The sequence below is a fragment of the Boleophthalmus pectinirostris genome, unplaced genomic scaffold (assembly GCF_026225935.1).
Source record: "Boleophthalmus pectinirostris isolate CB_2022bp ecotype Guang Dong unplaced genomic scaffold, ASM2622593v1 HiC_scaffold_5, whole genome shotgun sequence".
Taxonomy (NCBI): domain Eukaryota; kingdom Metazoa; phylum Chordata; class Actinopteri; order Gobiiformes; family Gobiidae; genus Boleophthalmus; species Boleophthalmus pectinirostris.
In genome coordinates, this window is record NW_026571404.1 from 8,516,650 (window position 1) to 8,538,875 (window position 22,226).

Genomic DNA, 22,226 nt, shown 5'->3' on the forward strand with positions numbered 1-22,226 from the left:
AAACCAGGACTAAAACAGGAATAAAACAGAACAAAAACAGGACTAAACCAAGATTAAACCAGAACTAAACCAGGACTAAACCAGAACTAAGCCAGGACTAAAGCATGACTATACCAGGACTAAACCAGGACTAAACCCAGGACTAAACCAGGACTAAACCAGGCCTAAAACAGGACTAAACCAGGACTAAAACAGGACTAAACCAGGACTAAAACAGAACTAAAAGAGGACTAAACCAGGACTAAAACAGGACTAAACAGGACTAAACCAGGACTAAAAACTAAACAGGACTAAACCAGGACAGAACTAAAACAGAACTAAAACAGGACTAAACCAGGACTAAAACAGAACTAAACCAGGACTAAACCAGAACTAAAACAGAACTAAAACAGGACTAAACCAGGACTAATCTTGGACTTGAGAAAGGGAGAGAACTCAGAGCCCATGGAGCAGGGTGTCTGCAAAGCGAGATCAGGCGACAGCTGCGCTTGACCCTGTGGGGTGCGGAGCTCTGCACCCGCCCTTTCTCCTGCGATCACCCGACACTTTATGTAGGCGCCTCCGGGCATGTCCTGACACTCTGTCCTGGTTTAGACCTGGTTTATTCCTGGTTTAGTCATGTTTTAGTCCTGTTTTAGTCCTGGTTCAGTCCTGGTTCAGTCCTGGTCCCTCATGTGGCAGGTCACTATAGGACAGTACTGCAGATATCATGAGCCTATGCAGGTTGTTTTCACCATTGCCAATATCTCCAGTTTGAGATTTAAGTTGTAGCTATTTTATATTTGGGTGAAGTGGGTGGACTTCTCCCGATACCACGGACCACGCCCACTACACCCGTACAATAAACTATAGTTCTGAAAGCAACATGAGCTCTTGGCATCACATACATGGACAAAACAGACTGATTTATTATGACTTTTGTCCAAAGACAGAGGCACTTATGTTTGGATTTACACAAAGCTAAAATGAAGCTGAGAGTTGTTTGTTGCTGAGAGGGAAAAGAGAGTTTTGTGAATGGAGCATTGGGCCACTGGGTCAGCATTGGAACTGCCGATAATCTCCTTGGTGTGAAAGAGCCTTTAAAGCTTCACAGTTGAGATTAGCTCCATGTGAAGTGTTCGCTCGTACTCACAGCTCTCCAGTTGCAGCGTGCACGTCTGCTTGTCCATGGGGTACTTGGTGAGGTCCATGTTACAGGCCACTGTGGTGGTGATCCTGAAAGAGAGACACATCTGTATTTAGTTTCATGGAATAAAAAACACACCTGGAGAATCAGTGTGTCATTCGTTCATTCGTTTGTCAAAATAAAACCAAAAATAAGAAAACCAAAAAGCAACTATTTTCCTCATTATTTGTCTCCAGAACCAAAATGAAAAAATGGATAATGTTTTTTCAGTTTTCAATTTTGTGTTTAAATGAATAATGGAAAAAAAAAAAAAAACAGCTAACGGACATTTCCCTTTTCTGTGACTTAAACTGCAATCCCGGATTTTTGCACCACATATTGACTAAATCAGGACTGGACCAGGACTAAAACAGGACTAAACCAGGTCTAAACAAGGTCTAAACCAAGACTAAACCAGGTCTAAAATAGGATTGAACCAGGACTGAACCAGGACTAAACCATGTCTGAACCAGGTCTAAACCAAGACTAAACCAGGACTAAACCAGGTCTAAACCACGACTGAACCAGGACTGAACCAGGAACCAGGACTAGGACTAAACCAGGACTAAACCAGGTCTAAACCAGGACTGAACCAGGACTAAACCAGGACTAAACCAGTTCTAAACCAGGACTGAACCAGGTCTAAACCAGGACTGAACCAAGACTGAACCAGGACTGAACCATGACTACAACAGGACTAAATCAGGACTAAACAAGGTCTAAACAAGGTCTAAACCAGGTCTAAACCAGGTCTAAACCAGGACTAAACCAAGACTAAACCAGGTCTAAACAACGACTGAACCAGGACTGAACCAGGACTAAACCAGGTCTAAACTAGGTCTAAACCAAGACTAAACTAGGTCTAAACCAGGACTGAACCAGGACTGAACCAGGACTGAACCAGGACTACAACAGGACTAAATCAGGATAAACAAGGTCTAAAGCAGGTCTAAACCAGGTTTAAACCAGGTCTAAACCTGTCTCAGTCCTGGTCTCAGTCTTGATCTGGACTCGGTCTCAGTCCTGATCACTCAACAGTTTACGTGGGTGCACCTCTGAACCTGTCCCGACACTCAGTCCTGGTTTAGACCTGGTTTAGACCTGGTTTAGACCATGTTGCTGTCTGTGCCTCTAACTCACAGTTACACAGGTACGACGTTCTTTAGATGTTTTCAGTTTTTAAAATAGACTCTTTTGAGATTTGTGATTGAATAAAACTCCATCATAAGTCGGTGATCACTTGAAACATTTTTCAGTCTTGTTATCGACTCGTCCATTTCTGTTCTGAATCCATAAAGATGTATTTGTGGAACGTTGAAGTTGCTGCTCGTCCATCATCAGCTGACAGCTCTCAGATCGAGCGATTCGAGGTTCAAGTATGAAAGCAAGGGAGCATAACGTTTTTGAAATTTAGTTTAAAGGCACTGTACCTGATTCCAAACCATGAGGCAGGAACATTTTTCAGTTTTAACTTTTAGCCCAACAACTGTCTGGGAGAGTGACATACAGTTCATAACCAGTGTTGGAAGTAACATGTTATAAAAGTAACAAATTACTGTAATGTGTTGCTTTTTGCTGTAACACAGTAATGTTCAGCTTTACAAGGAAAAAAACTGTAATATTTGACTCTGTACAAATGTCAGTATCGTGTGTCACAATGCTTTTTTTAACCTGGATTGAACGTGGTGGGTTTTACGTTTTTCTTCATACAAATTCGCTAAAATCACCGTGATATCAGCAGAGGTGAAACGCCGGAGGTGCGCCCGCGTAGACCGTGATCTCGAGCGAAAGGACCGGCGCAGAACTCCACGCCCCACGGAGCTAAATGCAACTGACGCCCGATCGAGCTCAGGGGCGGTCCTAGATTCCATGTTCTAGTCCAAGATTAGTCCTGGTTTGGTCCTGGTTCAGTTCTGGTTTAGTCCTGGTTCAGCTCTGGATTAGTCCTAGTTTAGACCTGGTTTAGTCCTGGTTTAGTCCTAGTTTAGACCTAGTTTAGATCTGGTTTAGACTTTGTTTAGTCCTGGTTCAGTTCTGGTTTAGTCCTGGTTCAGTTCTGGTTTAGTCCTGGTTTAGACCTGGTTCAGTCCTGGTTCAGCTCCGGTTTAGTCCTAGTTTAGTCCTGGTTCTGGTTCAGTCCTGGTTCAGCTCTGGATTAGTCCTGGTTTAGTTTAGTTCTGGTTTAGACCTGATTTAGCCCTGTTTTAGTCCTGGTTCAATCCTCCTGGTTCAGTTCTGGTTTAGTCCTGGTTCAGTTCTGGTTTAGTCCTGGTTGAGTCCTGGTTCAGCTCTGGATTAGTCCTAGTTTAGACCTGGTTTAGTCCTAGTTTAGACCTAGTTTAGATCTGGTTTAGACTTTGTTTAGTCCTGGTTCAGTTCTGGTTTAGTCCTGGTTCAGTTCTGGTTTAGTCCTGGTTTAGACCTGGTTCAGTCCTGGTTCAGCTCTGGTTTAGTCCTAGTTTAGTCCTGGTTTAGTCCTGGTTCAGTCCTGGTTCAGCTCTGGATTAGTTCTGGTTTAGACCTGATTTAGCCCTGTTTTAGTCCTGGTTCAATCCTCCTGGTTCAGTTCTGGTTTAGTCCTGGTTCAGTCCTGGTTCAGTTCTGGTTTAGTCCTGGTTCAGTCCATATACGGCGCAAAAGTTCAAGCATCTTCACAGATATTTTGGTGAGAGTAAATTAAAAGTGCTGCAATAGTAATGTAATGTCTTACATTTTAAATACAGTAATATAGTAATGTAACAAAATACTTTGAAATGACAGTAACTAGTAAAAAACAACACATTACAGTTTTAAAGTAACTTGCCCAACAGTAGTTTATAATCTTAAACTTGTCCAATCTCTGTCTGTCTGTCTTCGTAACAATTAGCGTTGGGACTTTTTGCTCTTTTGTGAGATCCGAGTCTTTAGGATCCGTTCATTTCAAAGAGCTTTTCAAAAGACTGTCTCGTTTTACATTTATTGACACGACAGAAGCCAATGTTAGAACTCGTTTTATCTACAAGATGATCACAGAAAGAAAGGACCGAGGCTGAGATTTGTTTAAAATGTGAGGGAGTGGGAGTGTTTACTCTTTGAAATTATGCAAGATCTAAATAAAATGTTGCACTACAATATTAATAATTTAAAAAACGAACTGTTATTTTGATGTCGGATGTGTTTTTTGTGCACAAAGCCTCTCTCTCATGTTTTCTACTGTGTTTTTCTGATGATTTTAGTGTTGGGTTACCATTAATTAGTATAAAAATGGAGATATATATTTTTATCTTTTTTTAGGAGATCCAGTTTCAACAGTTCACGTGAAGGAGCCGTTCAAAAGAGCCGACTCGTTCATCACTGCTAACAATGTGTCAGAGGGGATGTAAAAAGGTGACCCTGTCCTTAGCTTTTGTATTACCGTATTTTTTGGACTATAAGTTGCACTTTTTTTCATGGTTTGGGTGGTTCCTGTGACTTACACTCCAGTGCGACTCATATATTAAAATTTTCACACTGACAGCTGTGAGAGGGCGCTTAGTCATGTGTGTATGTCAGTATCTGCTTGTCCTATTACTCCTGTACCACTGTCACTTTGCTCTACTGCGCATGTCTCCTGCAGAAAGAGCCTCTGTCCTGCTGTAAGTAGGGAAATATGCAGCCGAAAACAGTAATCGAGCAGCAGAAAGAAAGTTTGAAGTGAGCGAGAAACTTGTGGGGGACTGGCGGAAAGCAAGGATGGAGAACACAGCTTCACGGTGACCGGGAGGATGCACCATGCAACTTTTCTGGAAGTCATCGGATGGATCGACAAAGCCTGGACTTCACTAACAACCAAAACCATCCTGTCGGGATTCGGAAAGGCCAGAATAATTCTAACCGGAACTGATGCTGAGTCTGATGACAACGACACAGAAGAAGAGGATGCGACGCTCTGTTTACCTCCAGAGGTTGTGGAGTTGCTCAGAAGTGACACTGAGGATGAAGAATTGAATGGATTTAGTGATCTGGAGTGAGATGGAGAGTTTGTTAAACTTGTTCTGTTCTGTTGTTTATGTTATAGTTTATCTGAAGAACTGTTCATATGTGACGTTAACAGTCTGTTGTTCTCTGTTCTATTGTTATTACAATAACTTGCTCTCAAGATGAAATGTCGGTTCCTAGTCTCTGATTTTATAAAATAAATTTCCCCCCAAAAGTGCGACTTATAGTTCGGTCAGACGTATATATATATTTTTCTTCTTCATTACGTTTTTTTTTTTGGCTGGTACGACTCTTGTGTGACTTATCGTCCAAAAAATACGGTAGTAATTATCCGAGAAAATGCTATGTAAAATAAAGATAGGTCTCTATTTTCTTATCTAACAGTTTTTACTTACATGATGAAAAGAGAAAATATTTTGACCAGAATCAATTCAAATCAGGCCCTTTAAAGGTCTAACAATGCTTTGTGCTTTGTGTACAATGTTTCACAGTATGGCATTAAACAAATCTATATTATGTTACGGATCAGATCTGTGGAGACTCAACACTGCTCACAGCAAGAATGCATGTTATTCCAAGTTATTTTTCACCAATAAAAGCACCTGTAATTCAATACGTATAAGCTGGAACATTTCAGGTGAAGCAACAACATCTCCACAACAAGCAGATGCCAGACCCTCCACCAGAAAAGTTACTTAACCTTGCATAATTAGAAAAATTTAACTGCTTAATTACAAAAAATGTGTTTCCTTTTTGATTTGTTGAACCATATTTACTCAAAAACATACACATTCTCCAAAATTCAAATTAAACGCCTTTTAAAAATACGAACGAAAACGTCTTCACGCTGCTGTAACTTTCCCGTCACAACTTGATTAAACACAGAAAAGCAATTTAAAACCATGACCTCAAAATTAACCCATAATTCCGCTCCTCTCGTATATTTTATGACTTAACCAGCAGCGTAACCAGACAATTAGGAATGAATAAAACTGCTTTAGCATATTAACCACGGCGTCCTCCCCCTTTAAGGCAGGTTTGGCACTGTCTTGACCTCTCTCCAGTAGCATTACCGCAAAGTCCCCATACTTTAATTTAATAGTCCGTTCTAATTGCCCGACCTTGAGTTATCTTCTCTTCCTTGGTGTTTCGTCCCCCTCCGGCAGCGCAATGAGACTTTTACCTCCGTCGGTCCGTCTGTATTTCTGTGTGCAGCTCTGACCCTCTCTCTCTTTGGGGTCTATAATCCCTAAGGAAGCTGTCTCTCCTGTGAATATCTACTTCGATTTTCTCTATATCTCGCTCTTCTTCTTCTTCTGTCTATCCTATCTCTCCATCTAATCCCCTCTATTCTCTCCGTCACTCAACCTTTCACTTCTGCTTTCTTTCCACAAACATTCAAACGCACACTTTCACTTCTCTCTTCTCTCTCTATCGCCGTCTTATTCTTTCTACTCCCTCTTGTTGTTGTCTCCTCTAAACTCCCATCTTCTCTCTATCTATCTCTATCACACCGTCTCTTCTTATAGTCCCAGACCTCTTTCACAAAGGCCAGAAATGCTGCAATGTAGGTTAACCGTCGCTTAGGTTAAAGGTTTTCTATGGCAACATATCTGCGGAAATGTCTAGTGTATTTTCCACCAGCTTCATAAATCTGTCCCGTCACCAAATCTTCAACCAACAAGGTCGACAAAGGATAAACATTCTAACATGAAGAATTTATCCACAGCTATCAAGGTAAAAAAGACGAAAACGTAAAGGAGAACAACGACTGGCAATAGGTTACCGTGTTTTCCGGGCTATTAGGCGCACTGTCATTAAATGGTCTATTTTCTAACTTTTTTCACAAATAAACCGCACCGGACTTTAACTCTTTCCCCCCTGGACGCCTACTAGGAACAACCCATACATATGTTACTAGTTCTACCCATAGAGCATAATTGCATAAAAGAAAACAGACTTCCACGAGTGATTATAAATGATTTTTACACTCATGAACTTAATTGTAACACAGACATATTTGTATCTCTGGAAACCTTAGACTCTGAACTCTTCATTTATGGATGTTTAAATGTGATTCAACTCATTTATAGGTGTATAACATTTATAGGTGTATAACATCACTGAAAATGAGAGTTTACCTGGTCAGGTGCAAACTCGAAAACAAAAAACTACATTCAGCATCTGATATATACATGTTCTGAGAACTATATTCATAAAAAAATAAAAAAATATACTTTGTCAAAGTATTTAAACAGATTTCATATCACCAGATACAGTATAGCCAAGTGTGCACCTGTTTTTACCTGTTGTTCACCTGTGTGCACCCAATAATTTTTTTTCCATTTAACTTATTCAACTCATTTAACTTATTCAACTAATTTAGCTTATTATAATATAATAATAAAACTCTTCCCCGTCAGTGTGTGTCCAGTATTTGTCATCTTGGCTATTTTCTCGTGCGCAGAGCTCCGCATAAGCGTTTTTTCTGTAGTGATTCTGTTATACATCGCATCTTGGGAAAAAAAGACTGAAATATTTTAAAGGACTCGCCTGAGCAACATCCAGATTTCAGGGCGATTTTGGTTCATAATCGAGTATAAAGCTCAGATAGTTTGTTCGGATATCGCAGGACTCCACACAGACGCATCAGCGGCATTCTCATCTTCTCCCCGAAAGTCCGTCGCTATCGCTGTTTTCCACTTTATAATCAACTTCAACATCATCACTTTGAAATCTATAAAAGTCACTTTCTCTAAACTTATCCATAAAATACGTCCGCTCCTCATTATTTCTAAAACTGTGCGCCGCAGCACCGCGATCTTTCCATTGCACGTGTTTCGTGTTGTGTTTTTTCCGGAAGCTACCATCGTCACTACTTCGATTAACTTCGGAAAAAAATCAACGAAAAACATATCCTTGAATCCTATTGGTCAGTCTAGTGTGGGTTGTAGTGGCCCCCACCGATCACAGTCTCTGTTTAAATGTGAAAAACCGAGCCATTTCTAAAGGTCGTCAAATCTCGTCTTTAGTGATACAGCGGAGGTGTCAAAAGTCGGCATTAAGGAAACAAGGGGGGTCATCAAATGTCGTCTTCATGGGGGAAAGAGTTAAACGAAACACAACAGTTGGATGGGTCAGTGGGACTCTGTTTGGCGTGTTCACAGTGACTCTGGGCTTTGTTCAGTTGTGGCGTTTCGCTTCGTTCCTCCGTTCCCTTCCTCGTCGGCGTGGAGTGATGAGTGCGGCTGTGGGCGTGTTTCGCTGTGCGGTCGCTGTCTGCTCCATGCGTGTTTGCGGCTTTGTAGTTTACTGAAGTCGTGCTGAGACCCCCGAGTGGATTCATGTACAGGGCGCTCTGGAATTCGGGGCACGCGGCCGTTTTTTGATGGGGTTGGAGGCGTCTAATAGCCCGGAAAATACAGTACGTTTACACTGAAATTAATCACTGCATCGGAAACGACTTGGTCCAGACACGTCATTTCTGTGTCTGCATTCAAACCCTTCCCTGTCCACACAGTAACACGAAACTGCCTGACTGCCGATTTCGAGCTGAGGAAGATGTGAAGCATGAAAACAGTCTTTTCGTGGGCCGACGACGAGGTTCAGTTGTTACTGGATTTTAAAGGTTGTATGGAGGATTTTTTTTTTTTTTGTTTCAAATTGTCAATGAAAGTTTAAAATACCATTACAGAGACGAAGCAGCTTTGTAATTATGATGACCAAAAAAAAAAAACTCTGAAAATCTATCAACTGTGACGCAGTGAGACGAGATAAACATAAGCCAATAGAAAACGAGGCTGCCTCATTTCCTATTGGCTGTTAGGTTGTCAATCAAACTCCCTACGTTTTTAGTGTAACTGACTCGCCGGCGCGCGGGGATTACGTGGTTTATGCGGCGCTTCTTAGAGGCTTTTTCAAACTGTCGCTTCCTCACAATTCGCACAAAGTTTGTCGCGACGGCGGACGAGAATCCACGACCGGTTCGCCGCAAAAGAAAGTCCGTTTTTGAGGTCGCTGAAAGAAGAAGAGAAGAAGGAGAAAAGGAGCGAAGACAAACTGAGGTGATTCTTGAAGATTCCTTCCAGCGACGGCGCGAATGAAGCGGATGAAGGGTCTAAAAACTGACGCGTCGGTCGCTAAATTATTTCTAGACAGGAAACTTCAACAGTAATTCTGAACACGAACTTAATGTAAACAAGCGTGATTTCTAGAGTAAAAAAGGACTGTCGCTGTATTTCTCTTTCCTTAAAAAATCCTCTATACAACCTTTAAGACGAGCATGGATCAGAGTGTGGACTGGTAATCTGTGCAAGTAGTTTTAGATACGCTGTTTCCCATTTGTCTACGGTTTGTTTAAACTGTTTTCAACAATAGTATCACATGACCGTTGTCACAAACCCAGCGAAGCAGGAAGGTGCGAGTCACAGTCACGTGGTCCAAAAAGGACGCAACTAGAGCTCCTATGTCAGTGAATCAACGTTCTCAGGCGTTCACACAGTGCTGGATCAGATCTGTACTCAGATGAATTTGCGGGAGCCGGCGGCACCAGATCGTCAAGTCTCTGGAGCCATTTTCTATCGGAATAGTGTGGACAAACCCTCCATCCGCAACGAAAACGACTCGAATACGCACTGGTGTGGATGGGGCCTTAGTGAACTACTCCTGAGCAAAACTAACATCATGGTCATGAATAAAACAAATAATAAGTCATTTGTTAATACGTAACTTGTGGACTAATTCCAGAATGATGTAGATATTGACATGATGTTCACAGATCTAACATTTAAACTGCACAAATCTCTCTGTCTATGCCAATATCTACATCATGAAATCATTTTTTTTTTTTTTTTTTTTATTTTAGAATCAGTCTGAGTTCACAAGTTACTTATGTTATTATTTATGACCATAATGTTAGTTTTGCTCAAGAGTAATTTACGTTTACCTTTATGTTTTCATCTTTCTTACATTGATAGTTGTGGATAAATCGAACTTGTTGGATGAAGATTTGGTGATGGGGCAGATTTATGAAGCGCGTGGAAAATACACGAGACATTTCCACAGATGTTTTGCCATGGAAAAGCATTAACATAAGTGACGTTTAACCTACATGGCGGCACTTCTGGCCGTTGTGAAAAAGGTCTATCTCAGTCTCTCACCTCTCTCTCCAATCCTGTCTCTCTCAGCCTTCCACTACTCTGTTTGTCTTTCTCTTTCCCTCGAATGCCCCCTCTTTCTCTATGTCACTCTTTCACCCCTCCTCTCTCTCTCTCTCTCTTTGGCTTACTGTGACTGCTCCCCTTCTTTCTCTCGTCTCTTCTTTCCTTCTCACATCATCTCTTCCTCTTTCACCCACCCACTCTTACTCTCAATCTCCATCGCTCCCCTCTTTTGTTCCTCTATCTATCTCAGTGCTTCCCCTCTCTCACTCTCTCTCCTTCTACCTCTTTCTCTCACTGTCTCTCTCTCTTTCTTTCTCTCTCAGTAGTCGCAGACTGTCTGTGCCCTCCCCGACTTCTCCAGTGTCACGGTAAAGTCCTTAAAATGAAGCCTTGACTGGAGAAAAGAGGTCAGGTTTGAAGCCGAGTGCTGGAGCAGAGAAAGCAGTTATCGCTCCGAATATTCACCAAGGTGTGTCCTGAATCTCAAAGTATGTATGATAAAGTGAATCGAACAACAGCGCCCCCCGATGGTAATTCTTGTGTTCTGGATAGATAACTTAAAGGATGCACAATTTGTTTATGATCATTTCGTAAACAAAGTACAGGTTTTAGCTGATAGTGAAGGTGATTTTGGTGTGATTTTGGTGCCAATAGACCTTTTTCACAACGGCCGGAAGTGCCACAATGTAGGGTAAACGTCACTTCCGGTTAAAGCTTTTCTAAGGCAAAATATTTGTAAAAATGTCTCGCGTATTTTCCAGGAGCTTCATAAATCTGCCCCATCACCAAATCTTCATCCAACAAGGTCGACAAAGGACAAATTCTGTCCATGAAGAATTTATCCAAAACTATCAAGGTAAGAAAGACGAAAAATTAACGGCAAACAAAGACGAGCATTGGCCAACTACTGAACAGACCCTTTCTCTTTCTCTTTTCTCTCTTTTTATCTTTCTCTCTCTTTCTTTCTGTTATACATATTGAATTAGAGCCGGTGTTGACAGAGCTATGTTAAAAGCATGTTTAAAGGTTAATAACAATACAAATATAAATATTCCCAAATTGTATTCTATTCCTGAACTGAACTATTTTACTATTGTTGCAACTAAAGTCATTTACATTACACTGTTTAACCCTTCTAGATCTAAAGGCAATTTGAATAATTTGTCCTCGCCTGGATTTTTTTTCTTAATTTTGCTAATAAAACTCCCCCTTTTACCCCCTAATGGAGTGTTATACATCCTTTTTTTTCACTACAACCTGTTATTTCACAATCTACTGCTGTAGTTGTGTCATATGGCTGTAATAAAAGATATAGGACCAGAAATACAAATTAAAAAGAAAAAAAAAAAAATAAAATTTGCACTCATATAAAACAAACAGCAACCATGTCTAAAGAACTCCATCAACTGTCAAAAAAAAGAAACTTTTTGGATTGTAACCTTAAAGGCCACACAACATCCGGGCCTCAATGATGATTTGGATTATTCCATGTTTCTGTGAAAGTTAACTTTTTGGGTGATTTTTTATTGTAAATGATATTTTTTTGTACTTGTGATAGTCAATTGTCTATGTATTTCATATGTGATGGACACACCTACTCCCCTCCAACATGTCTCGTTATTCTTGTTGTTTGGTGGGGCTGCTCATTACTTATATATTCCTCATGGTTGGCCAACCTTTTGTTTTGTTTTGGGGTTTGCTCATTGTCTTTTTCCTGCTGTCATGTGATGTTGTCATGTGATTAATTGATTGTATTTATTGACACCCGGTGTGTCTTGTTTTTACAACTTTGTCCTGACGAAGACCATCTTGCTGGTCGTAACGTGTTGGTGTCCCTTCATGTAATAAAGGGCTTTTAATATATTCAGTCTGCGTGCCTCGGGTTTGTACCTTACCCATTTTTTTACATTTTTCCTGTAAGGGTAATTTTCTGTTCTAACAACTAAACAACTTTTTGGACATGCTTAATTTAGGGCCTTAGCTACAAAAGTGCTAAATATCAAGTCTCTAAGTAAACTCAAAATATCCTTATTGCCTCAAAACAAAAAAAAATTGCAATGGCCCCATGATTTTCCTGGTGTCAGTCACGGTAACAGCTCCTGTCAGGTCCAGGGCACAGAGCCACATCACTTCCTGCATTTCCATGGTGTTTATTACATTTGGATTTGTACATTTTGACAGAAATAAACCTTTCAAATAAAAATAGCAAGAGATTACGCAGACCAAAATGCATAATTTGCCATTTATTTGAGAAATATCTGCACTTAGAACTGATTTTTCAATTGTTACGAACACAGACGCTCAGAGTAGTCGACCATTTTGACTCATTACACTCTTTGGCAAAGTTTGGGCCAATCAAAATGGATGGAGCGCATGAATTTGGCGTAAAACAAAGTTCCCATTGGACACTTCGTCATCAGGCAGCGTGTGTGTGACGTTGGATAATGACGTAAATGTGTTCAGAAAGCTACAACTGTCAGCTTTTTCTTTGCTTTCTATGAAATCTGGTGTGAAGTTATCGAACATCGGTTTTGTTCAGAATTTTCCAAATGACGTCCCACGCGCATAATTCTATTCCATGTATTTCCATTTTCCAGTAACACATCTCACAGTTAACGTTGATGTCCTGCCTCCGAGCGCCCGTAAGCACACCGCCTTCACATTTGTCCCGGCGCAGTCACACGCCCGCAGAGCTGCCACTACACTGTGAGTAATTTCATTCTTACTTTAAACCCAAAGTTGTTATCCGGAGACAAGCCACCATCCCACCTCCCCAATCCCTGCGTCGTTTGTGTCAGGAGCCAGGAAATCCCGTCACACGAGCTTAAAGAAGCAGAACTAATTCATCCGCGCATCATCTCCGCCTCTCCGTACCCTGCACCGGTCTGCGCCCCTACCCGTTTTAATCAATGCATGTTCCACGTACTTGGCCCACGTTAAGCCCTTGAACAGAGGACAATCAAAGCTTAAAGATCCTAACAAGGCTATAGTGTTGCCCGCATATCTCCTCGCATCGACGTATCGCGTGTTACAATCCGACGCAATCCAATACAAACTAATAGAATCAACGGCGACTTCCCTGGGATTGCGTTATCCTCAATCCATCCCACACTTTCTCTTCCTCTTCCTCGTCTCAAAGCCGCTATTCATTGTTTGGCGAGGCGGTAAAGTAAACACAATTACGGTCGTATTGAACTTACAGCTGTAGCGCGGTGACAAGGCTGAATGTTTACACAGACTGGCTTCGGATTAAATATGAAATAAGAGTTTTACATTATGATATGACACCAGTCCAAGATAGAACATCACATAAGCAATCATGTAATAATCAAAAACTGTAATAAAGTGAGCGTTATGTGATTTAAAAATAATATTACTCAAAATCAATTTATTAAAGGTGGATTGTGGAGGGTCCATCAAATGCTTTTCTTTATGGAGCTGTTGTCTTGAATGTTTTACAGTATGGTATTAAGTCTTTATATCACCATGGAGACCAAATCAGATGAAGTTACAGGTCAGATCTGTGGAAAGGCAACCCCGCTCACAGTCAGAATGCTTGTTTTTCTGAGTATTTTTGAGCTGTAAAACCAACTGTAATTGAATAAATGTAAGGTAGATCTGTTTAATGTCATACTGTGGAACATTCCAGGCAGAGCAGTGACGTATCCATAGAAACACGCAGGTGACAGACCCTTAACCAAAAAGTTACATCGTGATTTTAACAATGAAACTAAATAAAAGCACCAAGGAGTCTCATGGTACCACTGTGATACCAGTTCAAGGTAAACATCAATACACAACTTCAAATGTGTTGCATAGTTACAATTAAAATACTTGGACACCATTCTATTCTAAGTTACACTGAGATCTTATTAAGATAAATTAAGGTACGACTAGCCCGGTAAAATTGTTTTGTTGATTGAATTATTCTCAATTGTAGTCTGGACAAGAAGTAATACACAGGCACAGTTAAGAGTTAAGAGATTAGAAAGCTGGACGTGAACAGCGTGGTCATAGATGTGTTTATTGTCTTTCAGTCTAGGGCTGGGCAACAAAAAAAGAATCACAGTTTTATTTCCCATAGTGATCAATTTCGATTTTCAATTTGATTTTCCTCCATCTTATTAAAAACAAAAAAAGACAGATATAACTTCAGGCATAAAGAACTGTGTGTCAGGATCAGTATAGTCTTTAGTTTGTGTTGATAGGACTGATAATTCTGGAGAAATCCACATGTAAAATTAGGATGAGTGTACAAAATATTAAGCCTAAAAGCATGCGCACAACTGCTATCAACAGAAGCACGGGAGATGTCTGTGTGCTAAATGAGGTCTTAAGTTGTGCTCATAAACGGTGAGAAAATAGTCGTTTAGTTTCTGGCACTTGGATTATAAAGATGAGGTGAGAAAGGAGAAAAGCCCTTTTCTCCTTTCTCACCTCATTTGTGGCTGGATCGGAGAGGGACAGTGGGCGGGGCAGATGGCACCACACACCGACAGGGACAGAGGGAGACTGGACTTTTTAGCCAAATTGTGCAGATTTAAGTCAAAACTTGTGAAGACATAAGAGGCACGTTGTGGCTCAGGCCAGAGAGAGCGTAAATAGTCATCAGTACCACACGCTCTTACTACCACATGATTGGCTGTTGACCTGTTGATTAAAATGCACTTGCCTTATCATCGAGATCGACCTAAGTAGAGATCACAACCTGTCAATCTTTCGATGTTTGGCACAGCAATAAATGGAAGTAAACACACTCTCTGATCTCTCTTTATTCCACCACAAGAGTTACATTAGCAAAAGAAAATTTTATTTTCTGGATAAAAATATGTCTGCTTGGAGCGAGATGAGTCATAGGGACATGAACAGTTATGCAAAATATGACTCAAGTAATAGTTCTTACATTAGAATAGTTCAATGAATTTAACTAACAACTTGGGTGTGTTGGCTTCACAGTAGTTAGTTTCAGACAGATTAACACAGTGGCTTATCTGACCCCTGCCTTTTAAAAACTCTTGTCCAGCAGACAGAGTTCATTTTTCTTTTGTTCAATAATTTGGTCTTGAACACTAGATTTTCAAATTAATATGAACAAATGTGGTTTCGTTTTAACCCAGCAGGGGCATACGTTTCATTCAGAACTGTTCCCCATCCAGTAAACCCAGCCTTTACCTGAGAGCGTAGAGGACGGTTCCATTGGGGAATATCCGGATCAGCCTGTTCTCCACAGTGATGTCGTGGAGAAAGGACTTCTTGGAGTCCACTATAAACGTGTCCGGGACCCAGAGCAGCTCCACCAGGCGCCCGTCCAGACTCAGGCTCTTGTTCCCCTCAAACACCAGCCGCTCATCAGTCCAGCGCTGACGGAGGAAGATGGTGGCTGTGTAGTCCTGCAAATGAGGTCACAAGGTTAACAGTTTAGCTGCATGGAGATATTAAAAATGTGTGCACATGGGAAAAAATGCATGGTTTGCACAAAAACACTTGTCCATCAGCATTTTCTCTTATTTTAAAATATAGCCTCAAACCATTTTGTTGACCTTTTAACCCTTTATTTGTTTGTGAGACTGGCTGGGACTGATAACCACAGGCAACCAGGCATATGCCCCAGGGCAACTGTGGCTAAAACAGCAACTCACAAGAACAAAAGTGAGACTGGAAAATAATAAATAATGAATCAAATTGTACAGTTGCATTGGCCACATTTACATTATGTTTTTTAATTCTGAATTGTTCTGAATCAAATAGTTCTGAATTGAGGTTTACATGGAAAACACGTTAACGATCGACTTTATTTAATTCCTCTAAAAGGGTTCTGATTGGACAGGGACATGAACATGAAAGCAAACTTTTTTCACAGTCCAGTTTCCAATGATAATTAAGAAGCAGCTGGAGAATTCTCTCATCACGCCTTACGTCTGTCAGTTGAGGAAGAGAAGGGAAGAGTGTCGGGGAAGGAGGAAGAAGACAAACTGAGTCAACGGCTGCTCTACCTCAGCCTGATTCATCAGCCAGTTTCATTTCGTGGAAACTGTCTGACCTTTGTTCGCTCGACGGTAGGACGAGTACTTTTTAAATCCATCTTGACCACTTTGTTTACTGTTGTGCTGCACCACAGAAGAGACCCAGACAGGCTCTTGAGTTTGACGTCATGGCTTCACAGCTCTTTGCTGATTGGCTGGTGCGTGGTCTACAACTTCCGGGGTTCTTGCAAACCATCTAGTGTATTCTGATTCCTGACCTAGTCACTGGAGAGAAATTACATTGAATGGAGGCACTAGGTGGCGCCAGTCTGGCTAGCTCTACCTCAGCCCACTCCCACATCCCACTCGCAAATCCAAAGAGCAGTGGATGAAAGTCCGAAGCCAGGACTGGTGGAGCCGGATCGTGTCAGAAGGGCGACCCAACGAGCATGCACTGAATGACTGGAGTTATTTTTAAGAAGAATCAACGTCCGGCTTTAAAATTGGAATAAACCACCCACTTACTCTTCAGAATTAAGTTTAATTCCGAAGAGTTTATTTATTTTTATTCAATCAAAGCTCTCATGTAAACGTGGCAATTGAAAAACTATATGTAGTGTTCATTAGTGTGACCTTCCTGTGGTATCTTGGGTTAAGTTTGGTTTCTTTATTCATACTCATAGGTAAGTTAGTTTTGCAGTTTGAGAGTCTGGTCCCACGTTTTTGAGGACTTTTCACCATTCAAAAGATTTTGTTTTGTTAACTTAATTTGGAAAGAGCACTGTGTAACGTTTCTGGTGTTGGATCTGTCATCCGCTTTGTTCTTGTGAGTTAATGTTTTAGCTTCAAATGTCCTGGGACATACGGTTACCAATCCCAACCAGTCTCACATTGACACATTTTTATAGGCAAAGCAAAAAGTGTCTACTGAAGAAATAAAGGTTTAAATGGTCAATGAATTAGTTTAGGGCTGTATTTTAAAATATGTTAAGAAAATGCTGACAGACAAGTGTTTTTGCGCCAACCAAGCTTTTTCCCATGCACCCTGTTACTCTGTAGGCATATTTTTACATTGTTGGATATTGATAGCGTCAGGTCCCTGAGCTAAGGTGCACTTCAAGGAAAAATAATCCATCGCAATGCTTCAACTCAGCAAGTATTTCCATGCTGCGTTTCAAGTCCAAGGATCATGTTTTTTATTCTAAATGTCTCTCTGTTGCGTCACATGGGATGAAAGCGTGGAATGGATTTGCACCTATTGTAGAAACGAGCTGTGAATGCAGCGAAGGGCCTCGCGTGGAGTTTGTGCAGGCTAAACAGAATTCCCTCGGTCATGGGGGGGTCACGAGGTGGGGTTAAGGGGAGTGGGAGCGTACCATATTGATTTCTGAGATGGTGTCGATGCTGGCGATGTCCAGGCTCATTCCCACCGTCACAGGGCCGTCTGGAAAACAAGCAAGAAAAAAATACATTAGTGGGAAAGAAGTAGATTGGATTACGGTGTATAACGGCAGCGCTTCTGGTGATACAGTGTTTGGTTAAGGTTAAGGTTACACTTTATTGTCCCCGTAGGGAAATCTGTCCCCTGCATTTGATCAAGAGAAGTGGACGCACAGTCTGGTGCACGTGGAACCATCTCTGTTAGTCTTGGTTGGGACTACTTTAGCTGGAGGATTTGACCTATGTAAGTAAGTAAGTAAGTAAGCCTTTACTTATATAGCACCTTTCACAGATAAAAAATAATCAGTTCGATGCTTTACAGTGCAATGAACAACATATACAAGTGCAGGGTTATTACAGAGTCATCTAAAAGCTTTTCTAAATAGCTGTGTCTTGAGCTGCGTTTTAAAAGAGTCTATAGAGTCTGTGTCATAGAGAGCTGGGGCAGGGCATTCCATAATTTGGGAGCCACAGCCTGGAAAGCACACATCCTCTCGAGTTTTAAATCAAGTCTCTGGGACCATCAAGAGGCCCTGACCTGAGGACCAGAGGGTGCGGCCTGAGGAGTAGGGGCGCAGTAAGTCACTGATGTACTGGGGTAGCTGTCCATTTAAAGCTCTGTGAGTTAAAACCAAGATTTTAAAATCAACTGAATAGGAAGCCAGTGCAGTGAAGATAACATTGGTGCTCCTGTTAAAAACCTTGCATCCGAGTTTTGTACAAGTTGCAGCCAGTTAATTTTAGAAGCGTTAAAACAAGTAAAAAGAGTTAGATTGAAAAGAGAGAAAGAGAGAGAGAAAAAAATTTAATAATGAATGAACAATCATTTCAAGATCAGCGTTTGATAAACTTGGTCTTAGTTTAGTGATGTTTCTATGCTGCATGTTTTGGGTTGAAGGGGGAAACCAGAATGTCCAGGGGAAACCCACTCCGACACGAGGTAAACATCTGAACTCCACACACAAAAGCCCGGGTCACCCAGGAGTGGAACCTGGAACTTTCTTGCTGTGAAGTGTTAGAGCTATAGCAAATTCAATATCAATATTCTGGATTCTATTGGCACTCCCAGCCTTTGGGTAAGTGGATCTGACCGCTGAACCAATGATGTTTATGTCAAGAGCAGAATTCGAACGAATAAACTTCGGATCAGTGGAAAAAACACTCAACCGAGCTACTTATTGCTTTGATTGGAATGTTCCACAATAATGGTTAATGGTATTACAAACTATTCTATTCTCTATTACCACAGAGACAAGCAGGTGAGATGATATTTCACCAAGAAAAAACTTCAAGCTGAATAAATTAAAGTTAAGACGGGCGTACACTGTGTGATTTTTGTCAGTTTTTGAGATGATTTTTCACTCGTGTGACTGTTTTTGGGATGATTTTTTGCTTAACCATGAGTTGTGCTTCATGTAGTAAACCTGGGATAACGAGAACCGATTAATACCTCACGACCAGCTCCCGATTTTCAATCAAAGGTTGCAAGAATATTAATCCTGTTTAAAATCCAGTCACCTCTTGTGAGGGTTTTGCACTGTTGAAGTAGTTCCATGAGCTGTGAACTTTTAAACCCTGTGATCTGGTCGTACAGTTTGAGCTGAAAATATCAAAATATCAAAAATATCGCACCGTGTACGTCCGGCAATAAACAAGTTTAATCTCACACTACTGAACATTCCAGCAACTTTTAACAGTGTTAGTTATAGATTTTAGTGTTTGCTGCTCACTGCAAGTTGCTGTAGATACAATCATAGCAAATACATACTAAAATATAAAGTTATTTTTCATACCATATACAGTATTATATAGATGACAGAGACTTCTTACTACATTGCAGGTAGTATGTGTACTTGGTTGTACTAAACTCTATCTGTACCAACTTCTGTTCAGTGTTTCAGTTTGTTTAAATATAAAACATCTTGTCCATCTGTGTAATTATAAACTAGCTGCACCACTGTTTATTTCCTGTCTAGACTGAATTTCTTTTTAAATGTTTCTGAATGTTTTTATCCTTCTTTTTCATCTCTGGTCATTTTGTGCTTGATCGGTTTTGTGACTTTTCCCTTTGGCCTTTCAGATACTCGTGCTTGTCTCTCCACTTCTTAAACTCCTTCTGAGTAAACAGCTTTGCTCCCAGACTGGATTTTGTGTGCTTTTGTCCAAGCTCGTTGACGGATAATTAAATGTGTCTTTACAGCTTTGGTTTTAAGCTGTTTGGTCAAGAAGACAACCTCTGAACGAGCAATCAGGCAGAAACTTATAATGATATGCAACTATTTTACAATAAATTACTGGTTGAGGTGTTGTTACTTTGCTTGGAATATTTCAAGGTCTGGCTTTAAACACGGCAAGCTACAGTATCTCCATGTCACAGGTCAGATCTGTGGAGAGGCGACCCAGCAACCCCGCTCACAATAAGAATAAGTGTTTCAAGTATTTTTTTGTCAGTTTAAACATCTGTAACTAAACATATCAAAGATAGATATGTTAAATGTCTTACTGTGGAACAGACCTCGGCATTGTCCAGCTCCCGGGCAACATACAACCCTTTATTTGACTCTGACCAGCCTGTTTAAGCTCATTTGGAATTACAAAATAAACACATTTTATCATTTTACCTCATGCATGGACTAAAGCTGCATTACTTTTATTTTAGAGGTGTTTTTTAATGACATTTTTTGTAAGGCGACCTCACTTTTTCTTTGCTTAGTCATGACATAAACTCTTAAAAGTCTTATCAGCTCATCAAAACAATGATATTTACTGCTTTTATAAAGAAATACAATTAATATTATCCGCAGATGTCCACGTCTTCAAGAATGTTTTCAAGTTTGGGCCGTCTGCTTTTATCCCCTCTGAAAAGTTTTTGTCGTCTTTTTGCGTTGAGTCAGTTCGCCGCGCTGCCATCGCCAAAATCTCACCATCGACTCATTCATGCCAAACTCAGATTTCCTTCTCCGACAGTCACATCAAGCGCCGTTAACTTAAAACCTGCATCATCTGCATTTCTTTGTGTGTTTTCCATGAGGAGGTTGTGTGTATGATGCGCAAAATAACTGTTCAAAACACAATCAAACGAGAATCTTCCTCGGCGCATCACCCCCGTCTCTCCCCGTGCATGTTTCCTGCAGAAAGAGTCTCTGTCCTTTCTGTATCATGTCAGTGTCTTGGAGGATTTCAGCAGATTTCAGACTCTCTCGAGGGCGGGGTTAGTTCTATCAATCAGGTAGGAGTGGACGTCCGGCTACTGAAGTTTGAGACGTTTCTTCTCGTCATTTTACACACACGGGTAACACGTATCCTCTTCACTAATGTTAATTTAGCATCATAACTTATTTTATCACACGGCGATAAACTATTTGAGTGTGCTTGAGCTCGTGTGGCAACTTCATGTGAACCCTAAATGTGTAACCGCACAGACAGCGGCGTTTTAGACCATATATATGAATGGACAAAGTGCCAAACAAAGAATCCGTCCATATATTAACCGCACTGTTTTATTCGACGCAGTGTTTAAAGTGTGAGAAAAAAGAAGCGGCTTATAGTCCAGAATTTACGGTATGTACGTATGTGTGTGTATATGTGTTTCAACCACGTGTTAAGGTAAAACAATTGGGGTAGGACACAATACGTTTTTTTAAACTTCATTCTACTCCTTTTGAGCACCAGAAATGGTCCAAAACTTGCACACGTACCAATCCTTACGTTTGTAATGTACTCTGCTGAAACAGAAAAAGTCATGAAGCAACAATTAATAGCTATCTTTTACCTTTAGTTCAGTAGAGATTGTCAAATCCAGGGCTGAAATTGTCCAAATGATTCTAGTGAAGGTGTATGGAGTTTAAAAACACAGTGGAGCACTTCCTGTATTACCAGTGACATCACAAGTTGGCAGAGTGTTTTCAGTTTGAGAGAAAAACTCTGCCTAAATATGCAGGATTTGTGTGTTAAACATGTGTGAATGAAACAAAACACAACTCCAGGTCTGTTTTTGATGTGGAAATAACATTATAACACACAATAGATCAGAAATTAGCATAATATAGACTCTTTAAATCCCATATCAAGTGTCAGTCAGCAGCCGTATAGTTTCTTCTATCACTTGAGCACACCATGAGCTTGTATAATAAAGTCTACAGAGTTACATAATACGAGGTTATTATAGGTCGTATTGAAATGCTAAGACAGACCCCGCACTGGATTTTGAGGCTTCTTCGGGGAATTAGTTCTTCTTGATAAACAATGAAAGAAGGAAAACTTTGGCACTTTACGATTTGATCCCTGCTCCCACTCCCACTTATCGCTGTTCATTTCTAACATGGTGAATGGGGGCGCTGTCATGGAGCAGATACAGCGCCGTGTGTAGGCTGTGCACGCCGAGCCCACGTGAACTGACGTCAACCAAACAAGAGCTCACTCCTTTTTATGATTAAAGGTCATATATTACGCAAAATGGACTCTTGTGAGCTTTAAGCCACGTTAGAATGTTGTTACCTCCTCAGAAACACAGCCGGAGTTGTGTTTTGTTTCGTTCAC

The 22,226-nt window shown here is 40.7% G+C and overlaps 1 protein-coding gene across 1 annotated transcript in view; it reads right to left on the minus strand.

Moving 5' to 3' along the window:
- LOC110175780 (gamma-aminobutyric acid receptor subunit pi) overlaps nucleotides 1–22,226 on the minus strand; it is a 192,009-nt gene that overhangs the window by 30,245 nt on the left and 139,538 nt on the right. Inside the window, 3 exon segments of the mRNA XM_055162938.1 lie at nucleotides 1,133–1,215; nucleotides 15,457–15,674; nucleotides 17,624–17,691. Of these exon segments, the coding sequence (XP_055018913.1) occupies nucleotides 1,133–1,215; nucleotides 15,457–15,674; nucleotides 17,624–17,691 (369 nt within the window).